Raw genomic sequence first — 17,763 nt, forward strand, 5'->3', positions numbered from 1 at the left:
GTGTGTGTGTGTGTGTGTGTGTTGATTGAACAAAAGGACTTTGTTTGATAAAAAATGCGCACGAATAGATAGCTGATTGTTGCATCCTATATTCAAAGGACCTGAGGAGAATATTAGATATACAAGTAGTAGACTTGTCAATCAAAATTATTTTGATCCTAAAAAGCCAGCATTTGAAGGGTCAGAGCCTAAACGAGCTGACCCTATAAAACTCAATTATACCTCAATATTCTATTTTGGTTAGCTTGGCCTTGGCTCCTATATATATTTTTTATTTTTAAATTTAAAGAATCTAAAAAACATATTTAAAATCTCAAAAAAATTATTACACATAACATTAAATATGTAAAAATAAATTTAAGTCTAATAAAAAATAATATCACAAAATAAACATCAATAACAATCAGACTTTACTATCATCATTATCGAAATCTCAATAATTTTTATTGTCATCGACATCAATATAATTTTATCATTCTCTTTGTAAAGCTTCAACAATGATAAATATATTTAGCTTTTTATATATTCTTTCTTTATCCTTGTGAAAATGAAACTAAAATTTTAAAACTAGTATAATATTTAATTTTTTAATATTAAAATTTAAAAAAATTATAAAAGGGCCGGCTCTAGCCCTAAAGGGTTGGCCCTTTTATTTTAAAACTTAAAAAGGTTATACTTTAAAGCAATAGTCTGATAATAAATTTTTTAAATTTAAAAGGGTTAATAGATGAATTTAACTTTAATTGACAGTTTTAATGAATAAGTGCATTGTATATTCTATTGGATTAACTCTTTGAAGAGGAAATAATAACCTTGTAACAAAATCATATCAAAGCACCTGTATAACCCAGATCCCTTTTGTGGGCCACCGCAGTCACATATTGGCTTGGGGAGCCGATACTTTAGGATCCCAAACATATTTGCATCCACGAACCACGATAGCCATATAAAATTAAGTCTTTTTTTTTTTTGGCCCCTATTTCATTTTTGATTTCTCTCCTCTTAACGACTTCCATTTATCTAACACTGTTGTTTCATACCTCAGCACCATCAACGGTCGAAAACATGGGAGCACATTCAATGCTCATTAGGCACGTGCCCATCACCCCTAAAATAATCTGGATCATCTTGATCATACCTTTTTTTATTTTTTAAAATAAAAATTTATAAATTTTTAAATAAATATATTTATTATTAATATGTACCATTCATATTTAATCAGTTTAGTCTAAATTTAATATTAATTTTTTATAATTTTTATAAATTGATAATACAAATTTACTTTGAGTTATTTTGAATTTGAAAATATAATAAGTTAAAAAATTTGAATCTTACAAACTAAATTTGTATAGACAATTTATTAAAAATTATAAAAAATTTAATATTAAATTTAAACTCATTTAATTAAATATAAATAATACATGTTAATAATAAATATTTAATTTAAATTTTATAAACTTGTATGTAAAAGTAAAAAAAAAATAATTTAATCTTAACCATCCAGATTGCTTTGGGGGTGCTCATCCGCATGCGCTCCCCGAAAACATTTGGAGAAACAAACAGGACTAGTAAAACTTAAAAGCCCTAAATCAACCAATCATAGCTTTCTCCTTATTCATCATATCTCTCTCTCTCTCTCTCTCTCTATCCTTCGAGCATATGGATAGAAGGATTGTTATTTTCCAACTACAACTATGCTGATGAAAGGTTTTGATTCGAGTTGCTCATGATTTCAACTACGCAGGTCAGTTGCATTCAACTCTGTTTCTTATCTATATGGGTTCTGCTTGTTTCGATAAGCTTCTTAATCTCATATGTGCTACAGTTTGGTTAATCTTAGCCAGTTTGGGTGAGGGGAACATCAAAGATTAATGGGAGGAAAAGAAATTGTAGTTGCATTTTTATGTTGTTTTATTTGCCTCCAAACGGAACAGTGAGCTCATTCCACTTGAATTGTCGGTGCTTTCTCTTGCTCCATAAGAGAAGGATGCGCTTTTTCTACTAATTTTTCCGATTTCGCTTAGTTCTCGTGGTCTGTTTTGACTTTTGAGCCCTTTTTTTAAAATGTAACATAACCGAAACATATTCATAATTGGGGTCATGGGTTCTTTCGTGTATCATTGTTTAGCTGAATTTAAAGCTTACCTTGGCTTTCCTGGGCATTAAAATTTGAACACTACGAGCTATCATACTAAATGCCACACTTCACCTTTCTTCATTGTGTTTACTGTTACACGAGCTAATTGGATGAACACATTCAATTCCCAAAGTTAAATGTTATACCTTACACATGTTATTCAACATGTTTATAATTATGCTTCTGATTTAATGATAGTTAACTGATGCCTACCTCTTAAACTTTTTGGTGTTTATTGAATAGATTCTTGCTCGCAGATCATTTGGTGGATAAAGAGTTGAAATGGCTTTAATAGCCTTTCAACCACAGGTACTTGTTTACATCTTATTTGGTTAGAAACCTCACTTTGTCAGCTTTTAATCTTCCAACTACGACTACTTTCAAGTTTATGCCTCCTACGTATGAAATTGGGCGAGCAGAAAAATTGTTGGCTGATGATGAATTGATGATAGCATCATCGCATTAAGTGGCCTAAATTTGGCATATGGTGCTAAAAAAATATCTACATGATTATTTGGAAATGAAATGTTTAAGATAATTTGTTATGGCAATATGATGTGCTCAAAGTTCACTTTTAGTGCAACACATTTAGAGAAGTACGAGATATTCCGCATTAATGATTAATGACCTTTTGTGGTGGTGAGGGTTCCATTGTTACCCCAAATTTAGTGATCATAACTTCTAATTAAAACTGCCAGCTTAAATCTATAGCCTCTGTTTTCTCGTGTCCAGGGCTCGTGTGTGACATTTTCCTCAAGGCATATGCCATGGAGCAAAAGTCTGAAGTTGAAGCAGTGTTTAACAAAACATCACAGGGTTGGAAGAACTGATTGGCATTACCTACTTAAGCTGGGTACTTTAAGGTGTAGCTATTTCATTTGTGTCTGGTTTCCTTGTACTCAAAACTAATAAAGGTCCTATGTTTGGGGTCACTGGTTTCAAGAACTTCAAAATGTTTGGGAGAAGCTAACATGTAGAACTGCCTTACAATTTCTGAGGTAAACAGAGGAGAGTTGACAGTACTGATTCACAAAACAACTCAATGGAATTGAATTAAAATATGACAAAATAGTTTAGAAGAATTGAATATTTCATGTTATGCAAGAGCAGAACTGTCTAGGGAGGGAGTTTATGCATGTAAATTATACTTAAATTAATTGTTTGATGGGATGCTAAAGCAGCGGCTCTTGTTTCTAACATTGTACTGCTAATACCAAATTCATTTTTACTTTGTTCTAGCTTTCATACTTATTTTTTTTCCCCTTCTCTATGCCCTTGATAATTTTGAACATATGGAAATGCATATGAGTTAATGCACATGATCCTTTTTGTCTTCATCATTTGAATAACTTTTTGTTTCAGTGTAGGGCCTTCTTACATTTTTGGAGCCAAGATTGAACCTTTCAGAATCTCAGCCTTCAAAGGCAGTTCCCATAATTATCACAAGGGAAGTAGACCTAGCGGATTGAAAGTTCCTAATGCTTATGTTAGACTAGAAGAGAGTGGGGAGGCCAAATCAGAACCTCCAGAGGCCCAAAATGTTCCACTTTCTTATGCTTCTGAAGCAAATAACGACCTTGCAAATGATAATCTCCCAACATCAACTGCTATTCATAAACTTTTCAAGAAGTGGCTGACATTATTGCTCACACAGCCATCAAGTGAAGAAGTGAAAGAAGTTTTGGGAGAATCAACTCAAGGGGCTTTACCAGAAACTCTTGATGGCACACAAGTTAAGGAAAGAGGTGAAGTTTTGAAGGTAGCATGGACCCATTTTCTGGCCCTGGACGAGACAATAAAGATTCCTTTATTAGTATTGTAAGTATGATGGCTTTCTCCTCCATGCATGTTGTGCTATCTGCCTTTTGGGACATCGCTTTTGTTCACTATACTGGGAATCCGGAATCCGGGAAAGAAGGATTTTTGTCTGAGATTTTTTTTGAATGTTTTTGCCATCAGTCAGTTATATACACGACACTTCTCATTTGTCAGCTTGGATTTGTTGGCTGAAGCAAAATTCATGCTATCAAACTTGATTTCACGGAGAAAAAGTAAAAAGGACCTTGTGAAGGGAAGGAGGGGGAATGCTTGATTAAAACTTTAAATGATTATCTTGTTCCTTGTTATCACAGCGTCCTGCATGCTATCAAGAAAATACATTACGATGGTGAAATTCTTAAGGTTTAAGATAGTGTATTCACGCTTCAAAATTGGTGTTATCTGTTAGATGTCTGGGCAACTATTCTCCTAGATGTCTGGGCAACTATTCTCCCCCCTTCTATGGGGATCCTTTGTAATTGTGGGATCACCCATTTAGTGGATCTTTTTTTGTTAATTTGTCTGAGAAATTAAATGCATTCGAGGTCAGGGTTTTAAAATACAGGAAAAATTTTCCTTCGGCCCAATATTGGGCAAATATTTCACTGTGTTATTCAGCTTTTCTTGCCTGGTAGATAATGTCAACAGAATTGATAGTCAACATTGCTGCAGTCTTTTCTGTGTCTTATAATTTTATCTTTTATTTGCAGTATTCCTTTTTATTTGGCTGTTAATGTCAGATACGGAGCCAAAGTTTCAAAGGAATTAACTCCTTTGTGGGTTGTGGGGCCATTAGTTGTGGCTCTCTACGTTGTAATAATCCGGAAGTTATGGTCCTTCTATGCCTTCAGCTTCAAGCAAACTGTCAAAGTAATTAAGAATTTTCCCTCTTGCTGCATTTTGGCGTACAGCTACGTTTTTGGTGTCAAGATCAAAGAAGATATCCAATCTCTTATTTTGCAGCCTATATTGAGCATAAAAGATATTGATTATAAAGAACAATCAAGAAGAAAATTGAAAGAACTGGAAGAATGGATAGTGGAGAAATACCTTGATTCCGTGGAATCAATATGGCCCTATTATTGTAGGACAATTAGGTTTCTTAAGAGGGCTAATCTCATTTAGATTTGAAATTATTCTGAGAGTAGTCCTAGTAATCTTCTGAGTTTGCGTTCAGAATTTTCAAACGGAGGTGGCCAGTCCCATTTTGTGCTGGGATCTTGGTATTTTAAGCGAGAATGGTCGCGACATTGTATTTTATTCTTAGACGAGGTTGTGTCTATTTATTGAATTATTACTGCTCATTTTTTTGAGGCTGTAAGTGAGCTTGATTTGACAACTGTTCATCTTCATTGATCGTTTTCATTTCTATTATTCCCACTCTCCCACTTTCTACATATCCCGTATGCTGCATGCTGAAGAATTGGTCCGAAGGTCTGAACATTGGATAAACAACGTTTAGAGTTAGGGAGACAAAGCAAATTGGGGCAGGAAAATTGTTCAATTTTAACTAGCATTTACGACCACGCTCACGGAAAGTGTAAACTAATTAGACATTAATATCATTCAGCGCTCATAAATAATCTAAATATGTGTTATTAATTTTGTTACATTTCTATAAAATTTTAAAATGTAATTGATTAATTATGTCAATTATTTGTTATAAGTAACATGCAAATTGTGGATATAATAAAATAGTTATACAAATTAATGAAGAAATCACTATCTTTTGTGGATTTGCAAACTAAATCACAACTTAAAAACTCAACTGATTCAATCATCTTATAAGTCTTAGCCAATTAACATCCATTTAATTTCTCCAAATGAAGACTGACAAAATTCTACCATGAAATCAATGGTTTCAAATAAACTAGAGCTTGCGGAAGTCATATGCTTAATTGTGTGTTTGGTTTTTAATTTATCAAAAAATTAATTGTTAAAAGTTCATTTAATAAAAGTTAATTGTTTGGATACATTTTTTTAAAAGTTAGTTTGATAAATTAAAAGTTGTTTAGATTAATGATGATTTGTGTTTTTGAATATATAATGACTAAAAAGGATATTAATTCATTATAATTTATAATTTTTGCTATACAAATATAATATATTAGAAGTGTTTAAAAATGTGAAAAAAATTTAAAATAACATAAAATATGTTAAATAATAAGAATAAAAAATATAAAGTTTAATATTAGAAAAAATTATATAATAAATAATTTAACATTTATTAATATTGAATAGTTACATAATTAACGATTCGATCTGTAATATATACCATCTAATTTCAAATAGAATCGCAAACCTTATTCATCTTTCTATTAGAAACTACATTTAAAATTGCACTTAGAATTGATGATGGAAATGCATACTCATTAATATCATCATGAGTGTTAATTATATTTTCATCCTCAAAATGCCTAAAGTCATATTTTTTTTAATAAAATTATGTATAGCAATTGTTGCACTAATTATATGTACTTGTGTCACAAATGAATAACTAGGCATGCGCTGTAAGATTGTGAATTTGTTTTTTCAAACCCCGAAAGTCCTTCAAATCATGGTCCTTAAACTTGAATGATAATAATTAAAAACCTCATTATTGTTTACAAATCCAGATGAATGCTTGAAATCTAGGAGGTGATACTTATGAGATTTTTAAGGACCTAAATATTCATGTGATATTAGATAGTTAGCATCTACCAAATAATATTTACCTATCAATAAAAAGATAAAAATTGTAGGAATTAATTAAATATTGAAACAAATTATTTTAAATTAGATAAATATGAAATATACCTTAGAGTAAATGTGAAAAATTCATGTTCTGCCTTCTGAGTGTATTATCAAATATACAAGCATCATGGGCAGTCTATTCCTATCTAGCCATAACATAAGTAAAGCACATATCTCAATCACATATGACAATTATATTTTGTGTTGGAATACCTTTCCTTTCAATATATTTTCCTTGCTCTTCAACACTAATCACACACAGGATATGCATTCCATCAATTACTCCTATGGCATCTTTGAAGAATAGCCAATTTATGGGTCACCAAAAATTTTTGAATGTATATCTTGAAAAGTATGATCTTTTGCTTGGACATATTCCTTTGCTAGCTTCTTACAAGCATACAATACATTTTTAAAAGGGAAAATTATGCATAGGTCTCGTAGAATAGACTTATTTACAAATAAGTTTTGCAAAATTTAAAAACCACGGTCAGGTCCCTTGTGACCTAAGTATAATTTGAAATTAAAATGTAAAGACAATAAAACTCCTATTAAATATACATTTCATCAATCAAATAACTAATTTTTAACTACTTCATTAGAAATTTACAATTATAATTTTAACTTTTTACAATTGTAACTTCATATATCTAATAGTTATACTTCATTAGTGACTTACAACTATAACTTCAATTTTTTACAACTGTAACTTCACATATTCAATAGTTAAAATGATTAGTTTAATTAGATATAAGAAGTTATAGTTGTAGTTATAAATTAATGATGAAATGGCTATAAATTATTTGACTAATGTAATGTATATATATTTAATGGGGGTATTATTTTTTTGAACACCAATTTTAAATTACACTCAGATCTTAAGGAACCTAGTTGTGGTTTCTAAATTTTGCGAAACTTATTGTTAAATAAGTTTGCTTTACAAAATTTACATATAACTTTTCCTTTTTAAAATGTCTGTGAATAGTCTTTGTTAAATGTTAAAATCATTCTTATGCCATTTTACTCACCACCCCATGTCTAATAATATCTAAAAACATACCGACCATTTTCATAAACCCCTGTTTTTTTGATTGGATGTAGGCCATATTGCACAAATTCATTACAAAGTTAAAATAAAAAAAACATCTTTTTCCATGTGAACCATGTCATAATAATGCTAAGGATGCCTTAGCAAAATTTCTTGCACCCATATATAACTTGATTGCAAGCTAGTTCTGCAAGGGTTTTTAAATAAATATATTGTTGAGTAATTGGCTATTATTGCAATAACAGCCTCAACCTCATCTTCTTTCTTTTGTAAAAATAATTGTAATAAGTAAGACTATGTATTTTAATTCATAAAAATTGCATAACATAATTTAACAACTATTACATTATTGTTCATAACTTAAAATAAAGCACATAAAATAAGAGTTTAATAACACAGTTAATTTTAAAATAAAGTTAACAACATAAACAATACTAGTTAATTTTAAAACATAAAGAAGGTAAGCAACAACTGATCTATGCTACTTTTTTGGCCAAGCACTTTAAATAGGCTACTAATACTCTTCTATTTTTCCTAAGGCCATGGCACAATTTCTAAGAAGCGCCTCATTACTCGCAATTTCCTTGATTTTGTTAAGTTCCATTTCGGAGAAGCCTCCACTTGCGTAGGAAGGAACAATAAAATTGGAGTCGGACATTTATTGAACTAGGTGAGAGGTGCTACTCAATCCTCGATTTTCCAACATGAGTGGGTAAGATGAAATGCCAAACTCTATGAGAAGCCTTGGAAGAGCCCAAAAGCTTGAGTCTAAAAGGGGATCCTAGGTAAGAGAAGACGGCCCAAGAAAGGAATTAGTCATAGCAAGAGGCTTGGCCATAGATATAGAGCTAATTGTGATTTCAGAAACATTTGTGCTTAGGCCCGAGGATGTGCTAGGATTGTCTCTTGCCCGTGTTGAAAACCCATGTCATTTTCATGGCCACCCATCTCCTGGATTGAGCAGCTAAACGCCTACAAACTCACTAACTAATGACCTATATAATAATAGCTTAATCTTGACTTAAAGGGCGGGACATGGAAATAACAATGAATAAGTAAAAAAAAATGATCAAAGTGTAAGCGAATTTTGACTAAGTTGGGAGAGATATCTTGCAAGACTCAACAAGGAACAAAACATGGCTGCCAGCTTGGAGAGGTAGAAATTGCAAGCAGGAGAAAGAAAAAGATCTGGAGGTTCTGGTTCATCCTAGACTTGCCCCTTCCTTAACTATGAGAACGTTGTCATCAAATTCTTCTATTTCCACGCCAGGTTCATCTTTCATTGATTCATCACCGAAGGAAATGTCAGAAGTTGAAAAATTTCTCCCTCGAATCTAATTTTAGACATATCCCAGAAGTCGAAACACCAAGTTCGCTGGATCGTGGATTTCACTCTCAAATGAGAGAAGGTTGCAGAAACCAGATCCCCATCCTCTCGCTTCCATCTAATCACCCAGAAATATGTATCAGTTCCTCTTGCATTCAAATTCGCGAGCATCTCTTCATTTGTCCATTCATGGTAGCCTCATGCTAGATTTGAAAATGAAGACCAGAAGAGAGCATCTCCAATAAGACTTACTAGACGAAGAAGATTCATAGACTTTGCTCCAAGAATCGTAGCTTCGCCTTCTCCACTGTCTCACCATCTGAGGGTACCGCCTCAGCTCCCTCAATCTCAGTAGCATCTTTCAAGCGTTCTTCGATTCCCATCGATTTGTCGAAGAAGAAGCAAGAGAGAAGATAGGAAAGGCTGGCGAAGGATGATAAGATTCCTTCTCGTAAAGACTTATTCTCGCAAAGACATTAAATTTTATTATTTTTTAAATATTATTTAAAAAAATTTATTTATTATGAGATTTCATTTAAATATTTAATTTCTATTTAAATTTAGATTTTATTCATTTATTTAGACTTTATTTAGATATAAATTTTGTTTAATCTTTCATTATTTAATTATTTAGATTTCATTTATATTTATCTTTATAAATATAATTAGTAATTCAGAAGTTAGCATATTATCAATAAAATAATCTTAAATTTTTAAAAAAATTTTCTAAACATGGCTATTAAAAAAAGTATGAAATAAAATTTTTGTTTTATATTATTTTAATACATTTATTTTTTTTATTTTTTTATTATTTTAAGAACCTATCAAACGAACAATGTAGAAGGAATGATTGGTCAAAAATGTCCTTAATCAAGCCTTACTTTTAATTGTCAACGTTTTTATATTTAGTGGTGGGATCATATTGCACATTTTTTGAAAGTCCTAATGCCACATTGTTTCAAATAAAAGTTTAGAACACCAGGCATTTTTGATGAAAAATTTTCAAAATATTTTTACCCTTTAACTGGTAATTTTTTGAGTTTGATCTGGATTTGAGTTTAATGTTTGGTGTTTATTGGTTTTCGATTTGTGCTCAATGGTTGTGACGATGACTTGTGCCTGTTGGTCTTTTACAATTTCTTTCTCCGGCTTTCCACAGTCGACAACGATGAATGATTGGGATTTTTTTACTTGGTCAAGGGCATATTAGGCAGCTTGAAATCACCCCACCCCCACCACAATTTTGGTATTTTTAATTGACCAATCTCCCTTTCTTTCTATTGCATACCAAACTAGCTGTCATTTTTTCCCATCCTATTAAAAATGCTTTCTTTCCACCAAAGGGATCTCAGAGATGTTATCATATACTGTTTCAGAAGGGAAAGATAGCTAAACAGGTAAACGGCATGCAGTATGCAACTTTTTCATAAAAGAATAGCTTGAATTGAAGGGGGAGCTCAAAAAGAGCGTGTGCATGGGGGCTGATAGTTGTTTTGTGGTCAGGCTGTTTTGCTGAGTCATAATTCAGTTCCTTTTCTGGGTCTCTCTGGCAACCCGGAAAGGTTTGCTTGTATTGGTTCTGCCATCACAAACTTGCCAACATACGCAATATTGGTTCAGCTGTTGGAATATGAAAAATGGGAGGCTGTTTGTAGCTGCACGTTTCTTCTCATCACTTCATAGGAATATTTCTCTCATCCCGTCATATCAAAGTTTTTGGCCTGCCCAAACCTCTGTTTCTCCCGCTATCCTGCTATCCAACACTTTACAGAGTTACATCAATTCAGATGCTCCTTCTGATGGTCTATCTATTCATTCCCACATTCTAAAAACTGGGTTTATTCCAAACAAGAGTATTTCCATTAAACTCCTAATATTGCATTTGAAATGTAATTCTTTAAGATTTGCACGCCAGATGTTTGATGGATTGCCTGTGAAAACACTATCTGCCTATAACTACATGATTAGTGGCTACCTTAAACATGGACAAGTTGAAGAATCCATTAGTTTGGTGCGTAGGCTGTTAATCTCAGGGGAGAAACCTGATGGTTATACTTTTTCAATGATTTTAAAAGCATCAACTTCCCCCGCTAATGTTACTCTTCTTGGTGATCTTGGAAGGGTGGTACATGCGCAAATCCTCAAATCTGATGTGGAGCTGGATGATGTTCTTTCTACGGCTCTTGTTGACTCTTATGTTAAGAATGGGCAGGTTGATTATGCAAGGGTCGTTTTTGATATGATGTTCGAAAACAATGTGATATGTTCAACGTCCCTCATTTCTGGTTACATGAATCAAGGCTCTCTGGAAAACGCTGAATATATATTTCACAAAACGGTGGAGAAGGATATTGTAGTATTCAATGCGATGATTGAAGGATACAGTAAATCATCTGAATATGCCTCGAAATCTCTTGAACTTTACATTGACATGCAAAGGTTGAACTTTCGACCAAATATTTCTACATTTGCCAGCATAATTGGTGCTTGTTCAATGCTAGCAGCACTTGAAATAGGTCAGCAGGTACAAAGTCAGCTGATAAAGACTCAATTTTTCTTTAACATAAAAATAGGAAGTGCTCTAATAGACATGTATTCCAAATGCGGAAGAGTGGCTGACGCTCAGAGAGTTTTCGACCGCATGCCTGAAAAGAATGTTTTTTCATGGACATCTATGATTGATGGATATGGGAAGAATGGTTTTTCGAATGAAGCGCTTGATCTATTTTGGATGATGCAGAAAGAGCATTGCATCGAACCTAATTTTGTGACATTCCTTAGTGTTCTATCAGCTTGTGCTCATGCTGGGCTTGTAGACCAGGGCTGGGGGATCTTTTACAGTATGAAGAATGAATACTCACTAAAGCCAGGGATGGAACATTATGCTTGTATGGTTGATCTATTAGGACGAGCAGGAAGGTTGCATGAGGCTTGGGACTTTGTCATGAGGATGCCTGAGAGACCCAATTCTGATGTTTGGGCTGCTCTACTTAGTTCATGCAGGCTCCATGGTAATTTAGAGATGGCAAAAGTAGCAGCAAATGAGCTTTTCAAGTTGAATACTGATGGACGACCTGGGGCATATGTGGCACTATCAAACACTTTAGCAGCTGCTGGGAAATGGAATGGTGTGAGTGAACTTAGGGAAATAATGAAAAAGAGAGGGATTTCCAAGGAAACGGCTCTCAGTTGGGTTGGAGTGGATAGTGTTTGTTAGTTCTCGTGATGGAGGTAGAAGTACTAGAGTTTATAGTGTTCAATGAGATGATGTGTCTAAAATGCCTTTCATGCTGTCAAAGGACTGTCATGCTTTTGCACAGTATTATAAACTACTGACAAATGCATTGCTTTGCTGCATCCTTGTTCTTTCTTTTCTTTCTTCCTTTTCCTTTTCTTTCTTTCTGACAAAATTTTCCTTCTGTATAATGTAAAAAGAAGTTGCAAGATAAATCATGCAAGTCTTTCTTTCTTTTCTTTTTTTTTTTTTTGTGGGAGCTGTGATCAGTAAATTAGATGAAACCTATGCTTCTGTTTTACTTGCCCTCTTGAGAAGTAAGACAGCAGTTTTTCTCTTGGGAATTTGCAGAGAGTATGATTTAGGAGTTCAATCCCAATTACTGTGTAAGGATATTAATGCTGATCATGGTTAAGTTTCACAGTAGCTACTAGAGAAGCAGCATCTATATAGAAGCCTTGAATGCTGGATGGGTGAGTTGATTTGGCTAACAGAATCAAAGAAAGAAATGCTCCTCTAGTCCTATTTATAGGATAGAGAGAGAATAAAAAAATTTAATCCTATTTATAGGGCATTTGTCAATTTTCGATACTCTTCTTTACATTTTTATCCTTATTAAATGCTTTGAATAAAAATATCATTAATAAAATTTAACAATATTTATTAGGAGTAAAGGTGAAAACTTGTTAAATTTTAAGACAGAGTTAATAATGTTTAAAGTTTTTCTTAATTTTGGTAAAAGATGCTCGAAGTAATTTATTAGATTAGAGGGAATATTACATTAAAATTATTAGAAAAAGATAAAGAAAAATAACAGCAAATGAAATAAAAGAATCTTGATGAATAATAATCACTAAAATCATGCTGAATAATCACTAAATTCTTGCAGTTCTATATCTGGTTGAATAATGATCATTAAAATGATGAAAGAATTTTGAAACAATATATAGTAAATATTAAATGTTTTAGGATTACAGGGCAAATTTGTTTTACAAAGTTTTCTACTAGGTGCATTTAGTATTCATCTTTTGATTGGATTACTATTACCCAAAAGTATTTAAAATGGTGTAATCTTGCCTTGTAATAATGTTCAAGTAATGTTGATCATTAGTTAAACACTGTTGATCAAGATTAAAGGTCCATTTTTCCCAAAGTTTTTCTAAAAGAGCCAGTAGTATTCTAAACACTTGGTTAGCACAATTGTGTTATCAATATTCAAATTTGAAGATCCAAAAATTCATTGTCAATGTTAAAAAATGATTTGTGTTCCTAAATTTTGACTAAAGGTCTTAATCAAAATTAACTAGGTGCAAAATCCATTCTAACACTTCATGAACTTCCCCTCATTTTGTTCATGAGCAAGTGATGATATCTAAATCGTGTCAACACTCAATTAAATTAAAATCAACTTAATATAGTATAGGATCACTATAAATCATTCTTCTCAAGAAACAATTTGAGAGTTATCTTAAATTGGTTATAGGTATTTAATTATTAATGCCAAAAGTATCTAAAACTAAGTGCTAGGTTTTTATACTAAAATGTAAACTAGAAAATGGAATTTCTATAATTAAAACTTTCGATATGAATGTTAATGCTTGTCTAATACCTAAATGCTTACATGCAATGCATAAGTTCAAAGTAATGATTGGGAGTTTTATGTCAATGGAATTAAAAGTGCTAACTATAAAAATTAATTAACCAATTGAATCAATTAACAATAAAAAATTAAAAAATAGTCATTCAATTGCACTTAAAAAGAACAATATAAGATTTCACGTAGAGCTAACTTTTCTAGCCCAATTCAATTAATTAGAGCAAAGGTAAATGATAAAGTGAAATTAATAAATTTAATTATCCAATTAAAGCATAAAAAATCCTTAAACACAAAAATCTAACATTAAATCCACTAAAAATCTCACAATGATCCAACTATTACGTTATAAATTAAGCCAATAAAACCTATTAAAACCAATAACAATTAATTCAAAAATAATTCTAAAAAATTAAGATATATAAAGAATGTCCTGAATTCATAACAAATACATTAATGACAATTAAATTAACAATGAGAACTCAATTATTAATATAATTGGCAAAGCAAAAGTCTTATAAATATAAATTCCAGCAAGTCATTTAACACATTCAATCCAAATATCAATCAAATACAAGATTTAATGTATTTACAATTTAGAACTAATTTTTTGTCCTCAATCAATACAACTTAAAATCATTTAAGACTAAATAATGTTAAACATGTGAAATAAAAAAATAAATGGACAATCACTCCCATGCGATCTTCAAGTGCAAATCCCAGTCCTCCATGCTCATCCAATGTTGTCTTTCAAGCTAGCTATTGCACACGTGATTTTTCCTTCTTCCCCCAAGCTTACTATGAGTCACTACTATGCGAAATTTGATGAAGGATTATTGAATGATTAATGGGAGGAGATGGAACGTGGTTGAATGTGAGATTGGGGGGAAATTACTTTGGAATGGGAGAATGGAGAGGTTAGGTGGGCACTGCAAGAAATTGGAAAGGAGAATGGAAGAAGGAAGGATGGAGTGATGCATAGTCAAGGTGGAAGATGACCGTCATTTTTGTGGCTCATAATGGTATTGAAGTGGTGTCCGTGAGTGATATCTGAAGAGGAAAAACAAACGTTCAAGCATAAAGCTGAAAAGAAGAGAGAAAGAAGAGTTAGAGGAAAATTGATCTAACTGCTGGAAGAGTAGGAAGAGTTTAAGAAAAATCTAAATTATTGAATTAAAAAAAAAATCAAGAAGAAAAAGGATAGGAAAGTGTAAAACATCCTCAATTTTTCTTGGTTAAAAATATCTCTCGTGTCTCCGAAATTTTTTGAGAATTCCTCCCTTGTCTTATTTTTTTTATAATCCTTGAATATTCTTTTAATTTTTAAGATTCAAACTTCCCCATTGAACTTGATTAATTTTATCTTTTTGACCTAAAAAAATCAAGTGCAAAATTTATATAATTAATTAAAATATATATTATTAAAGATGGAGAAAATTAAGCTAAAAAATAAATATAAGATCATTGACAAGATTAAACCATCATAAACATAGAAAAAAAATATTAACAAATCTAAAATCTCTATAATTAATTTAAAAAATATATTATTATTTAAAATTAACCAATAATCTAAATAATATCTAACAAACCCACAAGCCTAAAATTATCATTAAAGTAAATAAAAAATGCAAGATAAAATATATAAAAATTATAATTTATTAAGTCCAAAGCAGTGTCTATATGAAAAAAATTTGGCCTTTTATAGTGGTTGTAAAAATAGAAACTTGCTCGAACCCTCTCACGGACAACATAAACTAACTCAAAATAGGTGGAGCCATTCAAGAAAGTCTTAACTTTTGTTGGAATAGTAAACTCACTCAAATTAACATCAACTTAAATTTTTTTGAAGAGCTCATTTTCACTGAGTATGACTTCTCCCAAAATTACCTACCTTTTACTATCTTAAAGAATATTAGATACCTCACAATGAAAGACTAAACAATCATTTTTAATAAAGAAACGAATAAATGCATCAATTGGCTTGTTCACCAGGCGATGCATGACGATTTAAATTCTCTAACTTTTTCAATTCCTTTGCTAACGTAAGAACCTTTTGCATTATGACATGACCTAATCAGTCATCTTTTGGCACAAATCTTTATCCACGGCCTAGTATTTCAAAATATAAAATAAGAGGGCCCTAGTAAAAATAAGAGGCTTGGTCAAACCTACCCCATCTTAAATTCAAGTTCTTACCAAAAGAATCTACTTACCACTTGATGGAAATTTCTTTAAAGCATCCTTTACTGCTCATTCAAAGCAAATGACAGGATTGTTATAAGTAAAATTTTAAAATACTAATTACTTTTCCAAACAAAACAAAATTGCTCTGTCACCTTATAATTGTTTATCTAACGATTAACACTCGTCAAACATTAGTATAAACATACATTATGCCGATTTTGAAACTTCAAAGATCACGTTTCGAAAGTTACAAGAAATCGATTGTATATGGCTTTAAATTTCCAAGTTAAATTAATCCTTTAACCCAACATTTTATGAAGTTTAATTTACTTACAATAAGATTCCAAAAAAATTGCCAAAAGATATTTTATAACTACCATTTTAAATGGTCACAAATATCGAGTACTCAAATGTAAATCATTAAAAGTAACCAATAAAACTTAAATGCCTAAAATACATTTCTGATTCTCATTTTAAAAATTTTATGCTTAACTTTCTTAGTGCCCTCCCAACCGCCCTCAACGTGGATTTCACTAATTGTCCAGAGCATGTTGGAAAAGTAAAATGCAGCGATGCAGCAGGATTATTGCATGTGTTCTCTTGTTAGCTTGAAGAAGATATAGAGGAGGAAAACGGGGGAAAAAAACTCAATCTACTTTTCAGCTTGAAGGTCATTTATGTATGTGAGCTCTTAAATTTCTCATTTTTGTTCTAAACATGCCTCATCCTAAAATGAAACATGACACAGGCAAAAACAACCAACAGGCCAGCATAACATGCATGAAGCTTCTTTAACCGAAAAACAATAAAATAAAAAAGCAAGCTTGAAGCTTCAAGATTATATTAATTTAGATAAAAGAGGAGATCTGACCTGTTGCTTGCTTTCATCTATTTACATTGAGGGAGGCCAGAAAATCTTCTGAGGGCAACTCAACCAGAGAGAGATCCGGAGTGGGACATTGGATGGCAATTTGGTTCGATCTAATAACCCTCAGCCCCAGTGACTGTGTCATATCATAAACTACATTTTGCTATACATACACCACTTTCACAAACAAAAGAATTGAAACATCAGTATGCACAGCTAATACTACTCCTCCTTCATGCCTAGAGACTGTAGTTCTGCCAAAAGTCGTTCATACTCACGTTTTGTTCCTAGTATTTTACTTTTAAGTTCTGTCACCTGCACAAAAAGCATGACGCAACTCTGAAATGGCAGGCAAATAATGGATCCAGGTCAAGCTTCAATGTAAAAAACCAAATCTAAATTTAGACAAGTAAACAGACATTATGAAAAATTGTGATCAAACTTGTCTAGATTATTAATTAGGCCAAACTTGGGTAGATTGCAAATGGTACCATCAATCAAATATACATCATCAATAATAACAAGTCTTGTCCCATTAGATAGAGTCGACTACATGAATTGCACAATACTATTATACCTTATTAAAAACCAAGCCTTTGGTTATATTGATAATCAAAAGATCTCGTTCAACAACTTTTTTAGGTGTTCCCTTTTATATTCCTTTATCCCTTTTCACAGTACTCAAGATTATTTGGTCCGCTTTCCTCATCGATGCCCCTCACAGCTTTCTATGTATATGTTCAAATTCTCCCAAATGATTTTTTATCATCCTCTCCTTAATAGATGTCATGCCCACTATCTCTCGCATATGCTCATTAT

At 32.0% G+C, this 17,763-nt stretch overlaps 3 protein-coding genes across 12 annotated transcripts in view; 2 read left to right on the forward strand and 1 right to left on the reverse strand.

The window, feature by feature from the left end:
• The first annotated feature begins 1,572 nt into the window (after positions 1 to 1,572).
• On the forward strand, positions 1,573 to 5,329 carry LOC129307677 (uncharacterized). Of its 3 annotated transcripts, none has more exons than XM_054948535.1 (5): positions 1,578 to 1,744; positions 2,395 to 2,446; positions 2,870 to 3,000; positions 3,500 to 3,955; positions 4,666 to 5,329. In XM_054948535.1, the coding sequence occupies exons 2-5, from the start codon at positions 2,420 to 2,422 to the stop codon at positions 5,078 to 5,080; spliced, it is 1,029 nt and encodes a 342-aa protein (XP_054804510.1). In that variant the 5' UTR covers positions 1,578 to 1,744; positions 2,395 to 2,419; the 3' UTR covers positions 5,081 to 5,329. The 3 variants fall into 3 exon arrangements, with proteins under 3 accessions (XP_054804511.1, XP_054804510.1, XP_054804509.1); XM_054948534.1 differs by having other exon boundaries at positions 1,579 to 1,744; positions 2,381 to 2,446; XM_054948536.1 differs by lacking the exon at positions 2,395 to 2,446 and having other exon boundaries at positions 1,573 to 1,744.
• Positions 5,330 to 8,810: 3,481 nt separating this feature from the next.
• Positions 8,811 to 12,532, forward strand: LOC129310122 (pentatricopeptide repeat-containing protein At1g28690, mitochondrial). 3 transcript variants are annotated; one of them, XM_054951982.1, is made up of 3 exons: positions 8,811 to 9,514; positions 10,223 to 10,309; positions 10,440 to 12,532. In XM_054951982.1, exon 3 carries the CDS (start codon positions 10,694 to 10,696, stop codon positions 12,278 to 12,280), a length of 1,587 nt encoding a protein of 528 aa, XP_054807957.1. In that variant the 5' UTR covers positions 8,811 to 9,514; positions 10,223 to 10,309; positions 10,440 to 10,693; the 3' UTR covers positions 12,281 to 12,532. The 3 variants fall into 3 exon arrangements, with proteins under 3 accessions (XP_054807957.1, XP_054807958.1, XP_054807959.1); XM_054951983.1 differs by lacking the exon at positions 10,223 to 10,309; XM_054951984.1 differs by lacking the exon at positions 8,811 to 9,514 and having other exon boundaries at positions 9,861 to 10,460; positions 10,567 to 12,532.
• Positions 12,533 to 14,387: 1,855 nt separating this feature from the next.
• LOC129308557 (protein MICRORCHIDIA 6) overlaps positions 14,388 to 17,763 on the reverse strand; it is a 29,111-nt gene continuing 25,735 nt past the window's right edge. For 5 of the 6 annotated variants that reach the window (XM_054949742.1, XM_054949747.1, XM_054949743.1 and 2 more), the window contains 2 exons: positions 16,948 to 17,259; positions 14,388 to 14,975 (listed from right to left, as the gene is read on the reverse strand). In XM_054949742.1, the coding sequence (XP_054805717.1) occupies positions 17,167 to 17,259 (93 nt within the window). In that variant the 3' untranslated portion in view covers positions 14,388 to 14,975; positions 16,948 to 17,166. The remainder of the gene's footprint in view (positions 14,976 to 16,947; positions 17,260 to 17,763) is intronic. The other variant, XM_054949746.1, reaches the window with a different exon arrangement.

Source organism: Prosopis cineraria, unplaced genomic scaffold, assembly GCF_029017545.1.
Source record: "Prosopis cineraria cultivar Desert tree isolate PC_DT_omini unplaced genomic scaffold, ASM2901754v1 PC4, whole genome shotgun sequence".
NCBI classification, from domain to species: Eukaryota; Viridiplantae; Streptophyta; class Magnoliopsida; order Fabales; family Fabaceae; genus Prosopis; species Prosopis cineraria.

Coding starts and splice junctions, on each gene's coding strand:
- LOC129307677 (XM_054948535.1), top strand. CDS start 2,420: ATGGCTTTAATAGCCTTTCAACCACAG. Junction 3,001..3,499: donor CTTAAGCTGGGTACTTTAAG/GTGTAGCTATTT, acceptor TTTTTGTTTCAG/TGTAGGGCCTTCTTACATTT. Junction 3,956..4,665: donor AAGATTCCTTTATTAGTATT/GTAAGTATGATG, acceptor TTTTATTTGCAG/TATTCCTTTTTATTTGGCTG.
- LOC129310122 (XM_054951982.1), top strand. CDS start 10,694: ATGAAAAATGGGAGGCTGTTTGTAGCTGCACGTTTCTTCTCATCACTT.